The sequence below is a fragment of the Dendrobium catenatum genome, unplaced genomic scaffold (genome assembly GCF_001605985.2).
Source record: "Dendrobium catenatum unplaced genomic scaffold, ASM160598v2 fragScaff_scaffold_54, whole genome shotgun sequence".
NCBI classification, from domain to species: domain Eukaryota; kingdom Viridiplantae; phylum Streptophyta; class Magnoliopsida; order Asparagales; family Orchidaceae; genus Dendrobium; species Dendrobium catenatum.
This window is the reverse complement of record NW_021318516.1, coordinates 2,475,912-2,491,871: the sequence shown is the minus strand read 5'-3', so window position 1 is coordinate 2,491,871 and position 15,960 is coordinate 2,475,912. Positions and strand designations below refer to the sequence as shown.

At 38.7% G+C, this 15,960-nt stretch overlaps 1 protein-coding gene across 1 annotated transcript; it reads left to right on the top strand.

The window, feature by feature from the left end:
- The first annotated feature begins 14,128 nt into the window (after positions 1–14,128).
- On the top strand, positions 14,129–15,019 carry LOC114579660 (uncharacterized mitochondrial protein AtMg00810-like). The gene has a single exon (XM_028694998.1). It carries the CDS (start codon positions 14,129–14,131, stop codon positions 15,017–15,019), a length of 891 nt encoding a protein of 296 aa, XP_028550831.1.
- The last annotated feature ends 941 nt before the right edge of the window (positions 15,020–15,960 follow it).

Here is a 15,960-nt window from a genome sequence, read left to right as displayed (position 1 = left end):
TATACAAGTTAAAAATAAACTAAGAGCAAATACACAATAGCCTTACACATAAAGCTACAAAAATTGTAAAACAAAAAATTTAAGGTGAGCATTTTGAGCTATTTTAGTTATAAATTATTAGAAGTAAATTTAAAAAAAAAAATCATTTTATTATAACAAAGTATTATATTATTTTACAAAAAAAAAAAATATTCTAACGTAGTTAAGGTGTTCAAAACACATTTCAATTTGATGATAAGACAATTATGCACTTAAATAATTTCAACATCTCCACTTTAGAATGTTTTAATTTTTATAGAGCAATCATAATTTTGTTTTTAACTTTTTCTTTTTTTTTCTATAATCATACATAGCCAAACTTGTTATCTTCCAAAATAATTTCTAGATTAACTTTATAAAAAGCTTGAACCATTGATAGCATCATCACAAAAATTAGCGTTGATCGAGGGCACGAATTTCGAGGCGCAAAAACTAAGTTGGAGACTTCAAAAAAATTAAATCGGAGCAATCCGAACTCCGATTCAACGATCTTATTAAGTCAAACTGAGCGTCTCGGAAATACGAACCCAACAAAACACCAAGATCGAACCCAATCCGAGCCCAAATAAGTCCGAGATCAAGAGTGTCAGAAAGCGCTGGTTGGAAGGTTCAAACCGCCCAATTTGGAGTTACGCAAAACGTCTTTCGATTTTGACGAGCTCTGATACTCGAATCGAACGGCTCGACGAGACGATCCAACGAGCCCAAGATCACTAAGATTCCGACATCATTAAGGCCTCCAAATGTTGCCAACGAACGTGTGCAACGAGGCGTTTCAGGATTCGAATTATCGGGCCGTCCATTTGGACCACTCCCTTATTCGCCCATTGATTCTCACACCATTTACGGGACCATGCCACTCCAGACAAAATCTATAAATAGAGCCCTCAATTCTTCACAAGAGAGCATCGAAGGCAAGAGAGAGAAGAAGAGAAGAGAGGGAAGAAGAGAAGGAAGGAGCTCCGTCCTCGACAAGCCGCCGGAACCACGCGGAGACACCACAGGAACCTGGCCGGACCACCACGAACCTCCGCCGGACCACCGCAGAAAACCCGCCGGACCACCACAGAACCTCGCCGGGACCACCGCGGACCACCGCAGAAACCTCGCCGGACGCACCACCGGCATCCACCGCAGGAAACCTCGGCCGGACCACCGCAGACCTCGCCGGACCACCACCTTAGGCCTTGACGGTCCAATCCTAGTCCTCCTGAAAGGACCCGACGTCCTGCCGAAGACTCGACTCCTGTTCAAGGCCGACACTTCGGGTCCCTGACGCCGCTGTTCAAGCCCACACTCGGGTCCCTACGCACCTGTATTCAAGGCCCGACACTCGGTCCCATACGTCCTGTTCAAGGCCCGACACTCCAGTCCCTACGTCCTTGCTTGAAGACCCGACGTCTTTACTTTGGGGGGGGGGGGGGGGGGGTGGTTTGGGTGACCCAACGTTCAGTCCCTTAGTCTACCCAAAGACCTGACGTCTTACTTAAGTAAACTGATTGTAAAACTGATCACCGCTTAGAAGGTGATTCAGTCTTTGTAAACCAACTCAAAGCTAGTGGGAATCATTTTTCAACTGGGCGAGGCCTTCGTGGTTTTATTCCCTTTTTAAGGGTTTTTTCCACGTAAAACAATCTGGTTTATTCTCTGTGTGTGAGCTAGTTATATACGTACAACTGTTAAGCGCAGAATTAATTCTCTATCGCCCGTATTTTCTAGTCCGCAACAAACCTTTCTAAAACAATAGACTAAGGCTTCGTTTGAGACGTTTTTTATTGCTTCTTGAAGCAATTTTTAGTATAAAAATTAAATATTTTTGTATTAGAAAGCTGCTTCAAGAAAGCAGTAAAAAAGTCGTCCCAACGAAGGCCGTTTGGGATAAGCTTTTTTTTTTTTTTTTTTTTTTCTTTTTTATTTTGCTTAAACTTTTAAAAAACATTTTTTTTTCTAGTACAAAAGTTTTTTTTTTTTACTCGAAAGCTGCTTTAAAAAATAATAAAAATATCGTTCCTAAATCTCTTTTAAAAAACAATTATTTTTAGTAAAAGTGAAAAATTTAAGCAAAAACAAGGGCCTTGATCAAACAGTTTGCATATTACATTGATTCTCAGCAATAAGAGTGTTGACCAGGTATTTACATATTGACATTTATTAAAGTTGATTTAAAATTATGTGAGAAAAACTAATATAATTATATACTGATTATTAAAAAAAGATTCTACCACCAAAATTAATTTAAAAAATTAAAAAACAACAAGAAAATAATAGCATAATAAAATTGTGATTGATGCTGAAAAACAAAATTACAACAAGGCTTAGGAAGTTGGTGGGTGCAACACAGTTGGTGAACTCCCCATCACGGGTTCGAATCGCCCTTCTATACTGATCTCGCTCTTCAGTGGGCAAATAAATGTGGGACTCCGATGCCGACTTGGTGCTCGTTTAGATTTTATGATGAATTATAACATCGCAAACATCCCATTTTAAAGTCAGAAAATTTTGTGGCCATCACTTTCACTTTTAGTTGCATATGCCGGTTCACATAAAAGCTTTGTGCTATTTATAAAACTTGGTAATAAAAAGTCTTGGATTTAAAGCTTATGGATATGATGTGAATGTGATTGGTTGATTCCTGTTATGCGCGTGAATTTGTTTAATTTGCTCATGTTGATTATATAATAAATGAAAAAAACAGCGTAATAAAAGATCCTTAATGATTATATTGGGAATTACCGAATGATTACTCAACAGATTATTACAACAGATTATTAGTAAATATAATTATCTAGAATATTCAATAAAATAAAATAATTAATAAAAAAAAAATTTATTAAAAATCTAATATTAATTTTAGATTATATCGAATAGTTTAATCGATTTAATTAGATTAAAAAATAACATGGTAAAAAATGTCCACAATATATAAAATATATATATATATATAGTATATAATATTATTATATTTTTTATTCTGGCCAGTCATTTTTTGCTTTTAGGTTAATCATTATATACCAAGATGCATGGCGCATCAATGGTTGTCTCTAGACCAATCAGGTGTCTGGAGCAAAATAATTTTTCTTTTCGTATTCTCTTTTGTTTGAGACAAAACTTTTACCTAATTTTTTATGCTTTCTTAATAAATTTTATAGTAAAAAAGATATTTTAAAAAGTAATAAAAAAAAATTATTTCAAACAAACCTAAAAGTTTCCATTGAACATGAATTTTTACTAATGCTTTTCCTAAAGAAAGAAGCTTTTCACTTTAAAAAAATTATAGGCTTTCTTATTGCATCTTAAAGCAGAATTTACTAGTACAAAAATTATTTTTATATTAAGAAGCCGTTTTAAAAAGTTGATAAGAAAGTCGTCTCAAAATAAAACTTTATCTCTTATTTTTTTAATCCAAAATTTTATTCAATAAAATCTGTAATATGAATTTATGTGCATGGGGCTTCCATATAAAATATGCTCAACACAGATTGTTGATTTTCTTATTCAATCCTCCTTTTCACTAAAAAAATTACCTTTCCAGAACCTTGTAAATCATTATTTTGTATATCGAAACTTGTGATGCATAAGCTCAATGAAAACACATATATGTGATGGTAATTCAATCAATTACATTGTGTTGCCTCTGACATATCTATTAAAATTAGTGTGATCGAGTATGAGAGAATGGTTCCTAGAGGTAAATTTTTATTTATATCAAAGTTGTTCAATCCAAGCATTATCAATTTAATAGACGAGTGTGTGATCGGCTAATTTTACGATATCCCAATGGAAGATTAAAAGAGGCATGATGCGTTGCTCAAATGATCTCTAAATCATTTATCATACTTATAGGGGAATTGTTTCTTTGATTTTGGAAACATAATTGTTCAAAGCCACACTCACCGCGAGAAGACTTGTTAAAGGTAGAGCTACACCACAGAGACGCGAGAAGATTTTTTCCACAGAGTCTAATACGGAGGATATGATGACTAATCGATTTAAGCTTCAACCAAGGTGAGTTTACAATAAATATAATTTGAGGATGAGTCAAGTGTGCACAAGGAGTCTCCGAAGGGAGAAGACATCTCCAGAAAGCGTAATATTGGTTGAGAAATATAATAGGGACCGAATGTCCCACATCAATGTTAGTTAGAGCGTCTGATTAGTTCATATTCACTGAAACTTTGCTCATCCACAATAGGATAAATAAACATAATCGATTTTTTTGTTTAATTTTTTTTAATTGTATATTGCTCTAATGTAAGCACAAAACTATAAATAGAGAGACATAAAGACTTACGTTTCGTTTGAGATGACTTTTTTATTGATTCTTAAAATAAATTTTTAATATTTTATTAGAAAAATACTTTTAGAAGCACTGAAAAAAATCATCCCAAATGAAGCCTTAGATATATATAAACTTTGCCCTTTTTTATTTTATTTGGAAATAAAGTAAGATTATGATATAATTCACAAATAAATTTGAATTCAACATATAAATTTTTTTCTTCATATATTTTAAATTAATGTTTTAAGCACATTAATAAAATTTTATTTATAATTTAGTTGTATGAAATAAAATTAGATGTTTTAATCTTTTAATTAAATATTATAAAAAAATTCTATAATATTATGTAATTAAATTTTACTTGACACACATTATAGTAATATTTGTTACTATTTTTTTATACATGGCAGGACCATTATGTGCTGCCCAAATCAGTAATGATTTAGAGTAATAATTTATATTTATTTAAAATGAGGGCCAACATGTAAATGTCTTACCTACTCTATTATTAAAACCCATTGCTGTTTGTTACTTTGAAATTGCAGATTGCATTAATAAGAACAAGAAAAACTATTACAAACTACAGGAAGTAAAGACTAAGCTCTCTCGCTATCTTCCCTTAACATGCGATCAAATGATAAGGGAATCTCAGAACTAGTACAATCTTTCCAAAGGAAGTTGCCAAAAAGGGCCATGTGGGCACAGAAATCCGCCGGTTTGTTGCTCAACCGGTCGACATGTTGGAAAATGATCTGTTTAAAGCTGCAAAAGAAGGACACGTCCGGGCCGTTAGTCACCTTATGAATAGTGCTGCGCGGGTTGCACATCCCATGAAGCCAACTAATAGCGTTGGTCGAGTCACCCTCCACAATGATGCCATCCACATCGAGCATCCAGTCCTCAATCACCTTGCTTATGGCAGCGGCCGCCAAAATCTCAGTCGTTGTAGCATCCCAATGCTCGATCTGATGGCCCGCAGCCACGATCATTTTACCCTCATGGTCCCGAATAACAATGCCAAGACCCGCCCGGTTGGTTGGAAGAAGAGACCCATCAAAGTTGAACTTCAGCCACTTCGGAGGGGGGACGCACCACAATTTTCCATAGCTCCAACGGAGGTTTCGAGTTCAGCCTTGGTAAGGCCGCAAGGACAGTAGCCGCCAGCACGGTCGGCGAACCAAACGTTCTCCCATGTTTTTTAGCATTGCGGGCCCGCCACGTCTTGTACACCACATAACAGAAGATACGGCCAGTCGTCGGGTTCGCACTGACCGTCCATTCCAGGAATTCACAAAGCTCGGGCAGGGTTCCCGGTCTTGGCATGGCAAATCCCCAGTTCGTCAAGCAGTCCAGCACACGCCGGACCAAGTCGCAGTGGAGAGCAGCATGCTCCACCGATTCCGTCTCATTACAGCCCCACGGGCAAAGGGGATCCTCCGCCAGTCCTCTGCGGACCAGCCAATAGTTCGTGGGAATGGCATTTCGAAGTAGTCTCCACCAGAAGAGGTTCTCCCGAGGGTGCAGTCGGAGTCTCTTCAACCAACCAAACGGGTAATCCCGGTGTCCAATAGCATTGCTGTTTGTTTCGGTGGTGAAGAATCGGCTGGGCAAAGTCTAGGTCCTTGGTTTGAATCCCTTGACAAGCAATGAAAGTCTTAAGTGTTAGCCCATGTAAATTGGTGTGGGTTGCATGCTAGATCGACCGAGTTTTTCATTAGCCTAAGGATAGTGTTTTTTTGTAAAAAAAATAAAAAAAAAAACCCTCTATTATTATAAGAGACCGAAAATTCAATGCTTTTATGACAGGCTCATTAATTATTTGATTGAAACATTCATAGATTTTTATAAAGGTAATTGCAAATTTATAATAAGGAAATTAAAATTTTTTTAAGCTCTTGTAAAAAATAAATTTTTATAAAAAAAATTCAAATAAAAATAGTTATATTATAAAATTTTAGGTGAAAAAATGAAAAAAATCATTGGGCCCGATACCCAATGAAAAAGAAACAATAAACTTTTATTTCTCACAATTAAAGAAGAAGATCATTTGAGAATAAAATATTTGATTTCTCTTTTACAAGATTATAGAAGTATGGTGTTCGTAAACTGACAATTGAAGCTCAACAGCAGGATTGAATCATGACAGGATTCTGAAGATTTCAGTGATAGCTGATGGTAATTGTCGACGACTACCATGGTTGTTGGCAGTGATAGCCAAAAAATACAAAAAATTCTAGTTCTCTCTCTCTTCCTCTTATGTGGAGAATAAAGAAACAGAGAAGACGAATGCGGAACGGAGACAGGGAAGATGATGAACAGTAATTTTCATTATCACTAAATGAGTACAAGTAACGGTTATAAATAGGCAAGCTAAGTGAGCTGAGTACACGTGGCGATACAATATTGGTTATAAAGAAATAAAAGGAAATTGTATGTGCCAGGTGTGCTAATAGCCCCTCTCAAACGAACGGGTCGGAAGCGACAGTGAGTTTGCTTCTCAAAATTTTGAACCTAGGAGTTGACAGAGGCTTGGTGAGTATGTCCGCGGTTTGATCCTCAGTTTTTATGGGTAGAAGACGAAGGTTGCCATTGCTGATATGCTCGCGGACGAAACGATGATCGATCTCGATGTGCTTGGTACGAGCGTGAAATACCAGATTTGAAGCGAGCGCAATCGCTGAGGTATTGTCGCAATAGAGATCCACCGATGCAGCGTGCTGGATGAAGAAGTCGGCGAGGAGACGTTTGAGCCAGATAGCATCTGCCGTAGCTGCATCAAGGGCCCGATATTCGGACTCGGTTGAATATCTGGAGACGGTGGTCTGCTTCTTTACCGTCCAAGAAACCAGAGTATTCCCGAGAAAAGTACAGTATCCTGATGTTGATTTACGAGTGATTGGATCACTCGCCCAGTCCGCGTCGGAGAAAGTAGTAAGTTGGAGATCAGTTTTGGATATGGGAATTCCGAAATTGATCGATCCTTTAATGTACCGGAGCAGACGTTTGAGAAGATAGAAGTGCATTGGCTGTGGATCATGCATATGCTGAGATATGGTGTTGACGGCATAGGCTATGTCGGGTCTTGTGATGATGAGATATTGCAGAGCTCTTGCTATCTGGCGGTAGAATGTATGATCAGTCGTGAAGAAGGAGTCCGGAGTAAATTTTGTGGGTAGTTTAGTACAGGAAGGATTAGCGACAACATTGCATTGAACGAGGTTTGCTTGTTGGAGAATAGAAAGTGCGTAAGATTCCTGGGAAAGGAAATACTTATCTTTGTCGTGGCGAATTCGAATACCTAAGAAATGGTTTGCTGTGCCTAAATGTTTGAGCGCGAATGTGTGGTTGAGCTTTTGCAGAAATGCTGATATGGCTGATTCGTCATTGCCAGTCAAAAGGATGTCGTCGACGTATAGTAATAGAAACATCGTGATGTTGTTTTGACGGAGGACGAGGAGAGAAGAATCTGCAGAGCTGTGAGAGAAACAAAGAGTTAGTAAATGATTGCAAAAGGTGGTGTACCACTGTCTAGATGCTTGTTTAAGGCCATATATCGCTTTCCGAAGAAGGCAGACGTGGTGAGGTTGAGCCGAATCTTTGAAGCCTTTAGGCTGCTTCATGTATACTATTTCGTGAAGGTTGTCGTGGAGGAAGGCATTATCTACGTCGAGCTGATGTATTTTCCAATTATGATGAAGCGCAATGGTGAAGAGAACTCGAATGGTGGGTAGCTTGGCGACGGGACTAAAGGTTTCACTGTAATCTATCCCGTATTCTTGCTGGTTTCCCTGAGCAACTAGCCTCGATTTGTGTCTGGCGATGGAACCGTCCGAGTGTAATTTTGTGCGGAAAGTCCATTTACATCCTAGGACCGGTGCATTGAGCGGTGGAGGCACAAGTTGCCAGGTGTTCTGTTTTTGAAGTGCCAAAAATTCTGTTGCCATTGCGGTTCGCCATTCAGGATGTTTATTTGCCTCGGCATAACTGGTGGGATCGTGATGTTGAGCAACATTATTGAACAGATTGAGTCTGTTAACTGGTTTAAGAGTACCGGTTTGCGTGCGGGTAGTCATGGGATGACGATTGGTGTTGAGGCTAGGAGAAGAGAAAGTATTGGATGACTGATGAGTAGTTTCGGGAATGTTGGGCTCAGGTTCGACAAGTGGAGTGACATGATCTGTAATGGTGGTAGGAAGAGTAGAAGAAGGTGAGTTGTATTGATGTATTGTGGTAGCAGGAATAAGGTGAGCCTGAGGGGTAGTGTTGGTATTAGAAGTTGCAAAGGGAAAATTGGAATCAATGAATTTAACGTGTCTGGAAACAATGATGCGATTAGTTTTGAGGTTCAGGCATTTAAAACCTTTGTAATTATCGGTGTAACCGAGAAAAACGCAGGATGTTGAATTTGGTTGAAGTTTATGACGGGAATTGGTTGGGAGCAAAGGGAAACATTCACAGCCAAAGGTGTGAAGAGAAGCGTAATCCGGAGAAAGGTCGAACATAAGTTGAATGGGAGGAGTGTTGTTGGTAGTAGGAGTAGGCATTCTGTTGATGAGATAAACTGCGGTTAAAACCGCGTCAGGCCAATAGGATAGCGGCATAGAAGCAGTATGAAGCAGAGTTCTGGTGGTGTCAATGATATGGCGATGTTTCCTTTCGGCAGCTCCGTTTTGCTCCGGCGTGTAAGGACAGGAACGTTGGTGTTGGATGCCTTTAGATGTCAGAAAGTTTTGGAACTTGTAATTGACGAATTCAGTTCCTCCATCTGTTCGAACGGCCTGCACTTGATGTTTAGTATGTTTCTCAATAAATGTTATAAAGTTTATGAAAATTTGTGTAACTTCAGTTTTGTAAGTGAATGGGAAAGCCCAAGCATAACGAGAATAATCGTCAAGTATAAGTAAATAATATTGAAAACCCTGTTGAGATTGAACAGGGGAAGGCCCCCATATGTCCGAGTGAAGTAAAGCCAGAGGAGAATTTTTTCGATGAACAGATCTTGAAAACTCAAGTTTATGGCTTTTACAAGCATTACAAGAAGTGCAATTGCTGTTCTTATTGACAATACAGAGAGAAGGATTTCGTTTAGAAATGGTTTCAAGAATCCGTTGGTGAGGATGGCCGAGACGTTGATGCCAGTTGGAAGAATGCCGCAAGCTGGTGGTGAGAGCCGTCTTCGATTGTTCGGATTTCTTGATCTTGATAGGGTAGAGGCCGGCTCTACAGGGCCTTTGAAGAAGAAGTTTGTGAGTCTGCAAATCCTTGACATGGTAACCGTTAGGATCAAAGGTTATAGAAATGTTGTTGTCTTTAACTAAGTTGGAAATAGAAATTAAATTATGAGAAATAGTAGGTAAGTGAAGTAGATTAGATAGTTGAAGCTTACGCTCGGGGGTAGGAAGGATTCCAGCGCCTGAGTGAGCGATAGGAATAGCTCTTCCGTCCCCGACAATGACTTGATCGGAGCCAGTGTAGTTGGAGGATTGGATCATGTTGTCTTGACCGTTCGTCATGTGCGATGAAGCTCCTGAGTCCAGATACCAATCAGTGGAGGTAATGTCGGATGCTGCCATGAGTGCTTGACTGTTAGCAGTGGGTTGAGAGGGTGGAACGTATTTGGAGTTATGCCTATGCCAGCAGATATCAGCTGAGTGTCCTCGTTTTGTACAGATTTGACATGTTATAGATGATTTGGATCCTGGTTTGGAGTTATGTTGAGAAGGTTGAGGGGTAGGACCGCGTCCGCATCTGCTACGACCTCGATTGGTATAAAGAGCAGTTTGATTGTCAGTATGAATGGAGAATCTTTGAGAATCGTGCCGTAAGTGAATTTCCTCGCTGATCAACATCGCATAGAGGTTATCGAGTGAGAGAGGTGTTTGTAATGTTCTTACGGCGGTTTTGAAAGATTGGTACGGAGGAGGTAGTCCGTTGAGGATATGAAGAATAATATCTTCATTGTCAAGATTGCAACCAGCTGAAATGATAAGATCGACAGTCTTCTTGATCTCCATTAAGTAATCTTGCATGGAAAGATTGCACATAGATATGTTTTGTAGTTCGTTCTTGAGCTGCATCACTTTTGATCTATTGGCGGATTGAAATCTAGTTTGGAGAGCCGACCAGATTTCATGAATGGAGTCAAGATGCATAACATAGGGTATGACATTGGCGGATAGAGTAGATGAAATGGCGGTAGCAAGATTGCGATCGATAAGAAGCCATTTGTTGTTGTCGGTATCAAGATTTTCGGAATCTTGATTGGTGATGAATGCAGGAGGAGCTTCAAGAAAGGACTCAAAACCGTTCGCCTTTAACAGTTTTAAGATCTGATTTCTCCATATTGGATAATTATCCATGGACAGAGGGTGTGGAACGAGGCATTTTAAATTGGAGATGATGAATTTGAGGGCGGGATAGAGAAGCGGCTTGTCGGAGGTATCACCGATCTTCGTTGTCGTGCGTGATGACGACGTTGCCGAAGCGGAAGAGGCCATGAATGAAGCTCAGGAATGGCCTGCTTCTGATACCATAAAGAAACAGAGAATACGAATGCGGAACCGAGACAGGGAATATGATGAACAATAATTTTCATTATCACTAAATGAGTACAAGTAACGGTTATAAATAGGCAAGCTAAGTGAGCTGAGTACACGTGGCGATACAATATTGGTTATAAAGAAATAAAAGGAAATTGTATGTGCCAGGTGTGCTAATAGGGATCCATCTTTTTTATCCGATTATTAAATGGATAAGGTTCAAGTTGATTGGATTTCAATTCAGTTCAATTTTGAGTCAGATCCAAACCCAACATATTTTCCCATTTTACATCACTGCACATCAATGTGTCTAATCACAATGTTATCAAATCTTGCGCTATGGTTATGGTTGTTATCTCAACATCATATTCTTATGGAAGTCTTCTCAAGATCTTTCTCTCATGTCTTCAAAGCTAAACCATTTGCCCAAAGATTTTAGACCATTAGTAATTTGGGTGAGCCTTATAGGTGTTAGTTTTGCGTGGAATTTGATTGTGTTGATGAATTAGGTTGTTTTGTCGCCTTGGACCTCAGTTTAAATTATCGTGATCACTGGGAGGTGCTAGGGGTTTACCTCCTGTTTGGGTTCAGGTGCTCTACAATTTTTTTTGGTACAACGCCTTGTTATGTTCTCGAGCGCCCCTTTGTTGTGTTCCTGAGCGCCCCAACTTTGATCGACAAAGAGTTGAGCGTCGCATCACTCTAGATTCGGCATCACAACGCTATGGGTTTGAGCGTCTCAGTGCTCCAAATTGACGCTACAGCTTTGCGAGGCGAATTGGATAGTTTTCTTTTTCATTTTTCAGAAGAGTTGCGTCCCTTGGTGTTATTAACTTAATTTTCTCTTGTATTTTGAGTATGAGAACTGTGAAAATGATGTAAGAGAGAAGAGAAGTGTGGGCCTCCGAAGGAGCACCGCTCGCGGGGGTTCGAATGCAGAGGGTACGGCCGCACTATCCCGTAGGACAAAACGATCGTAGGCCTCTACGCTCGACACGAACGGGTCGATGGTCATTCATCTTCGGATGATCCGGTGACCGCATAGAATAATTTCTCAAAACATTGGAGAAGGAAATGCTAAAATCTTTTTTCAATATAGTTTGGTGATGAAATTATTACATTGGTTTAACTTTTTTAGGATTAATTTTGGACGGCTTTTTTATTATTTTTTAAAATTACTTTTTAATATTAAAAGTTTTTAAATTAAAAATTTTGTACTAAAAAATATTTTAAAAAGCAATAAAAATTTCCCAAATGAAATCTCAATTTAAACAAATAAATGTATTCATTTTTAAAAATCAAATAACTTCCCATAACAAAAATGTTTAAAAATCATCGAGAAATCAGCAATAAAATAGAAGTTAAAAAGAATTGTGGTTGTAGCCTGAAAAATAAAATAATGAGAAATTTATCCAAAATAGAACTTTAGTAAAAAATATGATTAACAACTATAAGCTAACTACTATGAGATACCACAAGTAAACAATAATGGTATCATGCTAAAGGGTGTAACTCTTCAAGATGAATAAGAAAAATATAATATATTCTAACGTTTTAAAAATCGCACCGAATCGGCCGGTTCATCAGTTAACCAAAGATAACCAGACTTTCAAATCCAGGACTCGAAGACGGGTCACATCTGCTCAAGGGACCTTGCCTCAACGGGCTTTACCCCATTCGCTTACCACCGACCACCGCGAAGTTCGCTCTATTCTCAGCTCAAACTATACCAGACCTATGACACAGACGTCTCGGACATCCGGCTCCGCAAACTATTCAGTCTATTCGAAAGTTTATTCATGCTATTTGTACCAACCTTAATAAGACTCACTGTCATAGTTGTAACTTGTCTAAAAGCCGTCGTTTACCATTTACATCGTCTAAATCTTTTACTACGTATAGCTTTGAACTGGTTCACTCCGATGTCTGGGGGCCATCTCCCACGCCGTCCGCTCAAGGCTACAAATATTACGTTTCCTTCATTGATGATTATTCTAAGTACTGCTGGACTTTTCTGTTATTTCATAAATACGAAGTGTTTGATAAATTTCTTGAACGGCATAATATGATTAAAAATCAATTCAACCAAACCATTAAAACTTTTCGCTTCGACGGTGGAGGCGAGTTCATAAATAACAAGTTCAAGAACTTATTCAAGAACTCGGGCATCATTCACCAGTTTACTTTCCCTTACACGCCGGCTCAAAATGGCGTAGCCGAAAGAAAGCATCGGAACCTATTAGAGACAATGCGGAGTCTTCTTATCGAAGCTCATCTTCCCAAATCGCTATGGGTTGAAGCTCTTAACACTGCTGCATATCTTATTAATAGGTTGCCTTCCCGCTCTCTCAAAAACAAAACTCCGTATCAACTTCTATACCAAAAACCACCCGCTTACAACCACCTAAAAATCTTTGGATGCCGCTGCTATCCCTGGATCCGACCATACAACACAAACAAATTATCTCCGTTATCCACTGCCTGCATTTTTATCGGCTACGCCTCCGCACAGAAAGGATACCGCTGTCTCGATCCATAAACGGGCTTCGTTTACATATCCCGACACGTTGTATTCAATGAAGGTATATTAACTTACTCGTCTCAATCTACAACCACTTGCTCTTCCCCCATTACAGAATCCATACCTCTGCTTCTACTTGTGCCAACTTGTTCAACCAACAACAACACTCGTACTTCTCCTGTCATCCACGCCGAGGCTCTCCATCCCACTGCTCCGGTCATAGCTATCAACGATCTACCACCTACTAACGACTCACCTCTATCAAACATGACAAGCAAAATCCATCCAGCACACCATATGCAGACACGGTCTAAGACAGGGAACTCCAGGCCAAAGAAAATACTTAGCCTCCTTCACACAAATGTCGATCCCGACCCCAGCTGCTACAAGGAAGCCGTGAAATCCAGACATTGGCTACAAGCTATGAATCAAGAATTTCAAGCTCTCCAATCACAGAATACCTGGGATCTCGTTCTACCCGACCCATCTCAAAACGTTCTAGGATGCAGATGGACTTTCACAGAATACCAAATATCTCGCCGACGGATCGGTTGCTCGGTACAAGGCCAGATTGGTTGCGCAAGGCTTCAACCAAGAACAAAGTATCGATTACGCCGAAACCTTTAGTCCTGTCGCCAAAATGCCAATGATCCGGATTCTCCTTGCCATTGCTCTTCATCACCAATGGCCTCTGCATCAGCTTGACGTTTCCAACGCGTTCCTCCACGACACTCTAACCACCTTGTTTACATGAAACAACCTATCAGTTTCATCGACCAAAACCATCCTCACCATGTTTGCCGCCTTAAAAAGGCACTCTATAGGCTAAAACAATCACCTCGTGAATGGTTTGCTACTCTCACCGGTCATCTCCAATCTCTCGGATTTACGCTCATCTCCTCCGATCCATCCCTTCTCCTCTACAACCACAACAGCGTCCAAATGTACTTTCTAGTCTACGTCGACGACATCATACTTACCGGTACTTCCTCCAGTGCTCTCAAGAAGCTCATCGCCATCCTGAACGCCACCTTCACTATGCGCGACCTCGGGTCACTCTCACAGTTCCTGGGTATACAAGTCACTCTGACTTCGTATGGTCTACACCTATCTCAAAGTCGATTCACACAAAGCATCCTAGCACGCGCAGGTATGAGTAATTGCAAATCTATCTCTACTCCCTTTCACTCCACCAGTTCAAACACAAACAATCTAACTGCTTCTTTTTCCAATCCTATTTTTTATCGCCAACTCGCCGGATGTCTTCAATATCTTACCCTTACTTGGCCGGACATCGCGTTCACTGTTAACAAGATCTGTCAACACATGCAAAATCTAACCGTTCTACATTTCGAAGCCCTTAAACGCTTACTTCGATATCTTCAAGGTACCTTGCACATCGGTCTACCTCTGTTTCGGGACAAACCCGTCCTTCAGTCTTACTCCGATTCGGACTGGGCTGGAGACACGAAGGACCGAAAATCCATGACAGGTTACTGCAATTTTCTTGGCTCATCTCTCATATCATGGAGTGCAAAGAAGCAAAATGCAGTAGCTCGTTCGTCCACCGAAGCAGAATACCGAGCCCTCGCCTCCACGGCCGCTGAGATAACGTGGATCGGTGCTTGCTACAAGAACTAAACTGCACTCAACTCTCCGCTACGTGTTAGAATAATTAAATATATTAATTATGCAAGACGTCACAATAATTATTTAAGAAAATATATTTAATTATATAAATCATTATGTGGCCCATATATTTGAATTATTGCAATTTAATTATTTATGTTTAAATCCTATTGGTCAAGAAAAGATAATTTGATCATTCGTTTATGTACCGTTTGATCAAATAACTCCTATGAGCGATTATTATAAAATAACTCATTTGAGTTATTATAAAATAACTCCTATGAATTATTGTAAAATAACTCATATGAGAGTTTATTGTAAATAACTACTATGTAGAGAACTCTATTAAGTCTTACATGTGGTATCAGAGCATGGTTGAAAACTAGTGATTTTTCGTTTAAGTTTTTCTTTAATTTCTTCGATGATTCTTTTTAATGAAATCGAATTCATTTTATTTGTTATCGATTTCAATTATTGAATCATAATTTTGCCTTGATTAATTCATGGCAAATTAATTATGTTTCTATTTTTTGCTTTTTGAAATAATTTATGTTATTTATTTCATTATAAATGGATTTGTCATATTAAAGTTAATGACGTAAATCCATATTTCATTTAAAGAGATTTTGTTCGTATATGTAATTATATACATTAAGTATTTTTTTATGTATTTCATTTATTTGAAATAATCATCGTCATAATTATTTAATTTGATATTTATATTAAGCATAGTTTGTTAATCAACAAAATGGTCAAACTAGAAAGTTTTCATAAATATCAATTAAATAATATTTAATTACTCGTGAGTATGCGATGCTATTAATAGAATGACATAATGTTATATAAAAATTTTATCACGAGTAATTAACATTCAAATTGCTACAAAATATTTAAGAATCGTCCAAAGGTTGATTAGTCATTTTGTACTATTGGATATAAATGTGATAAATTAT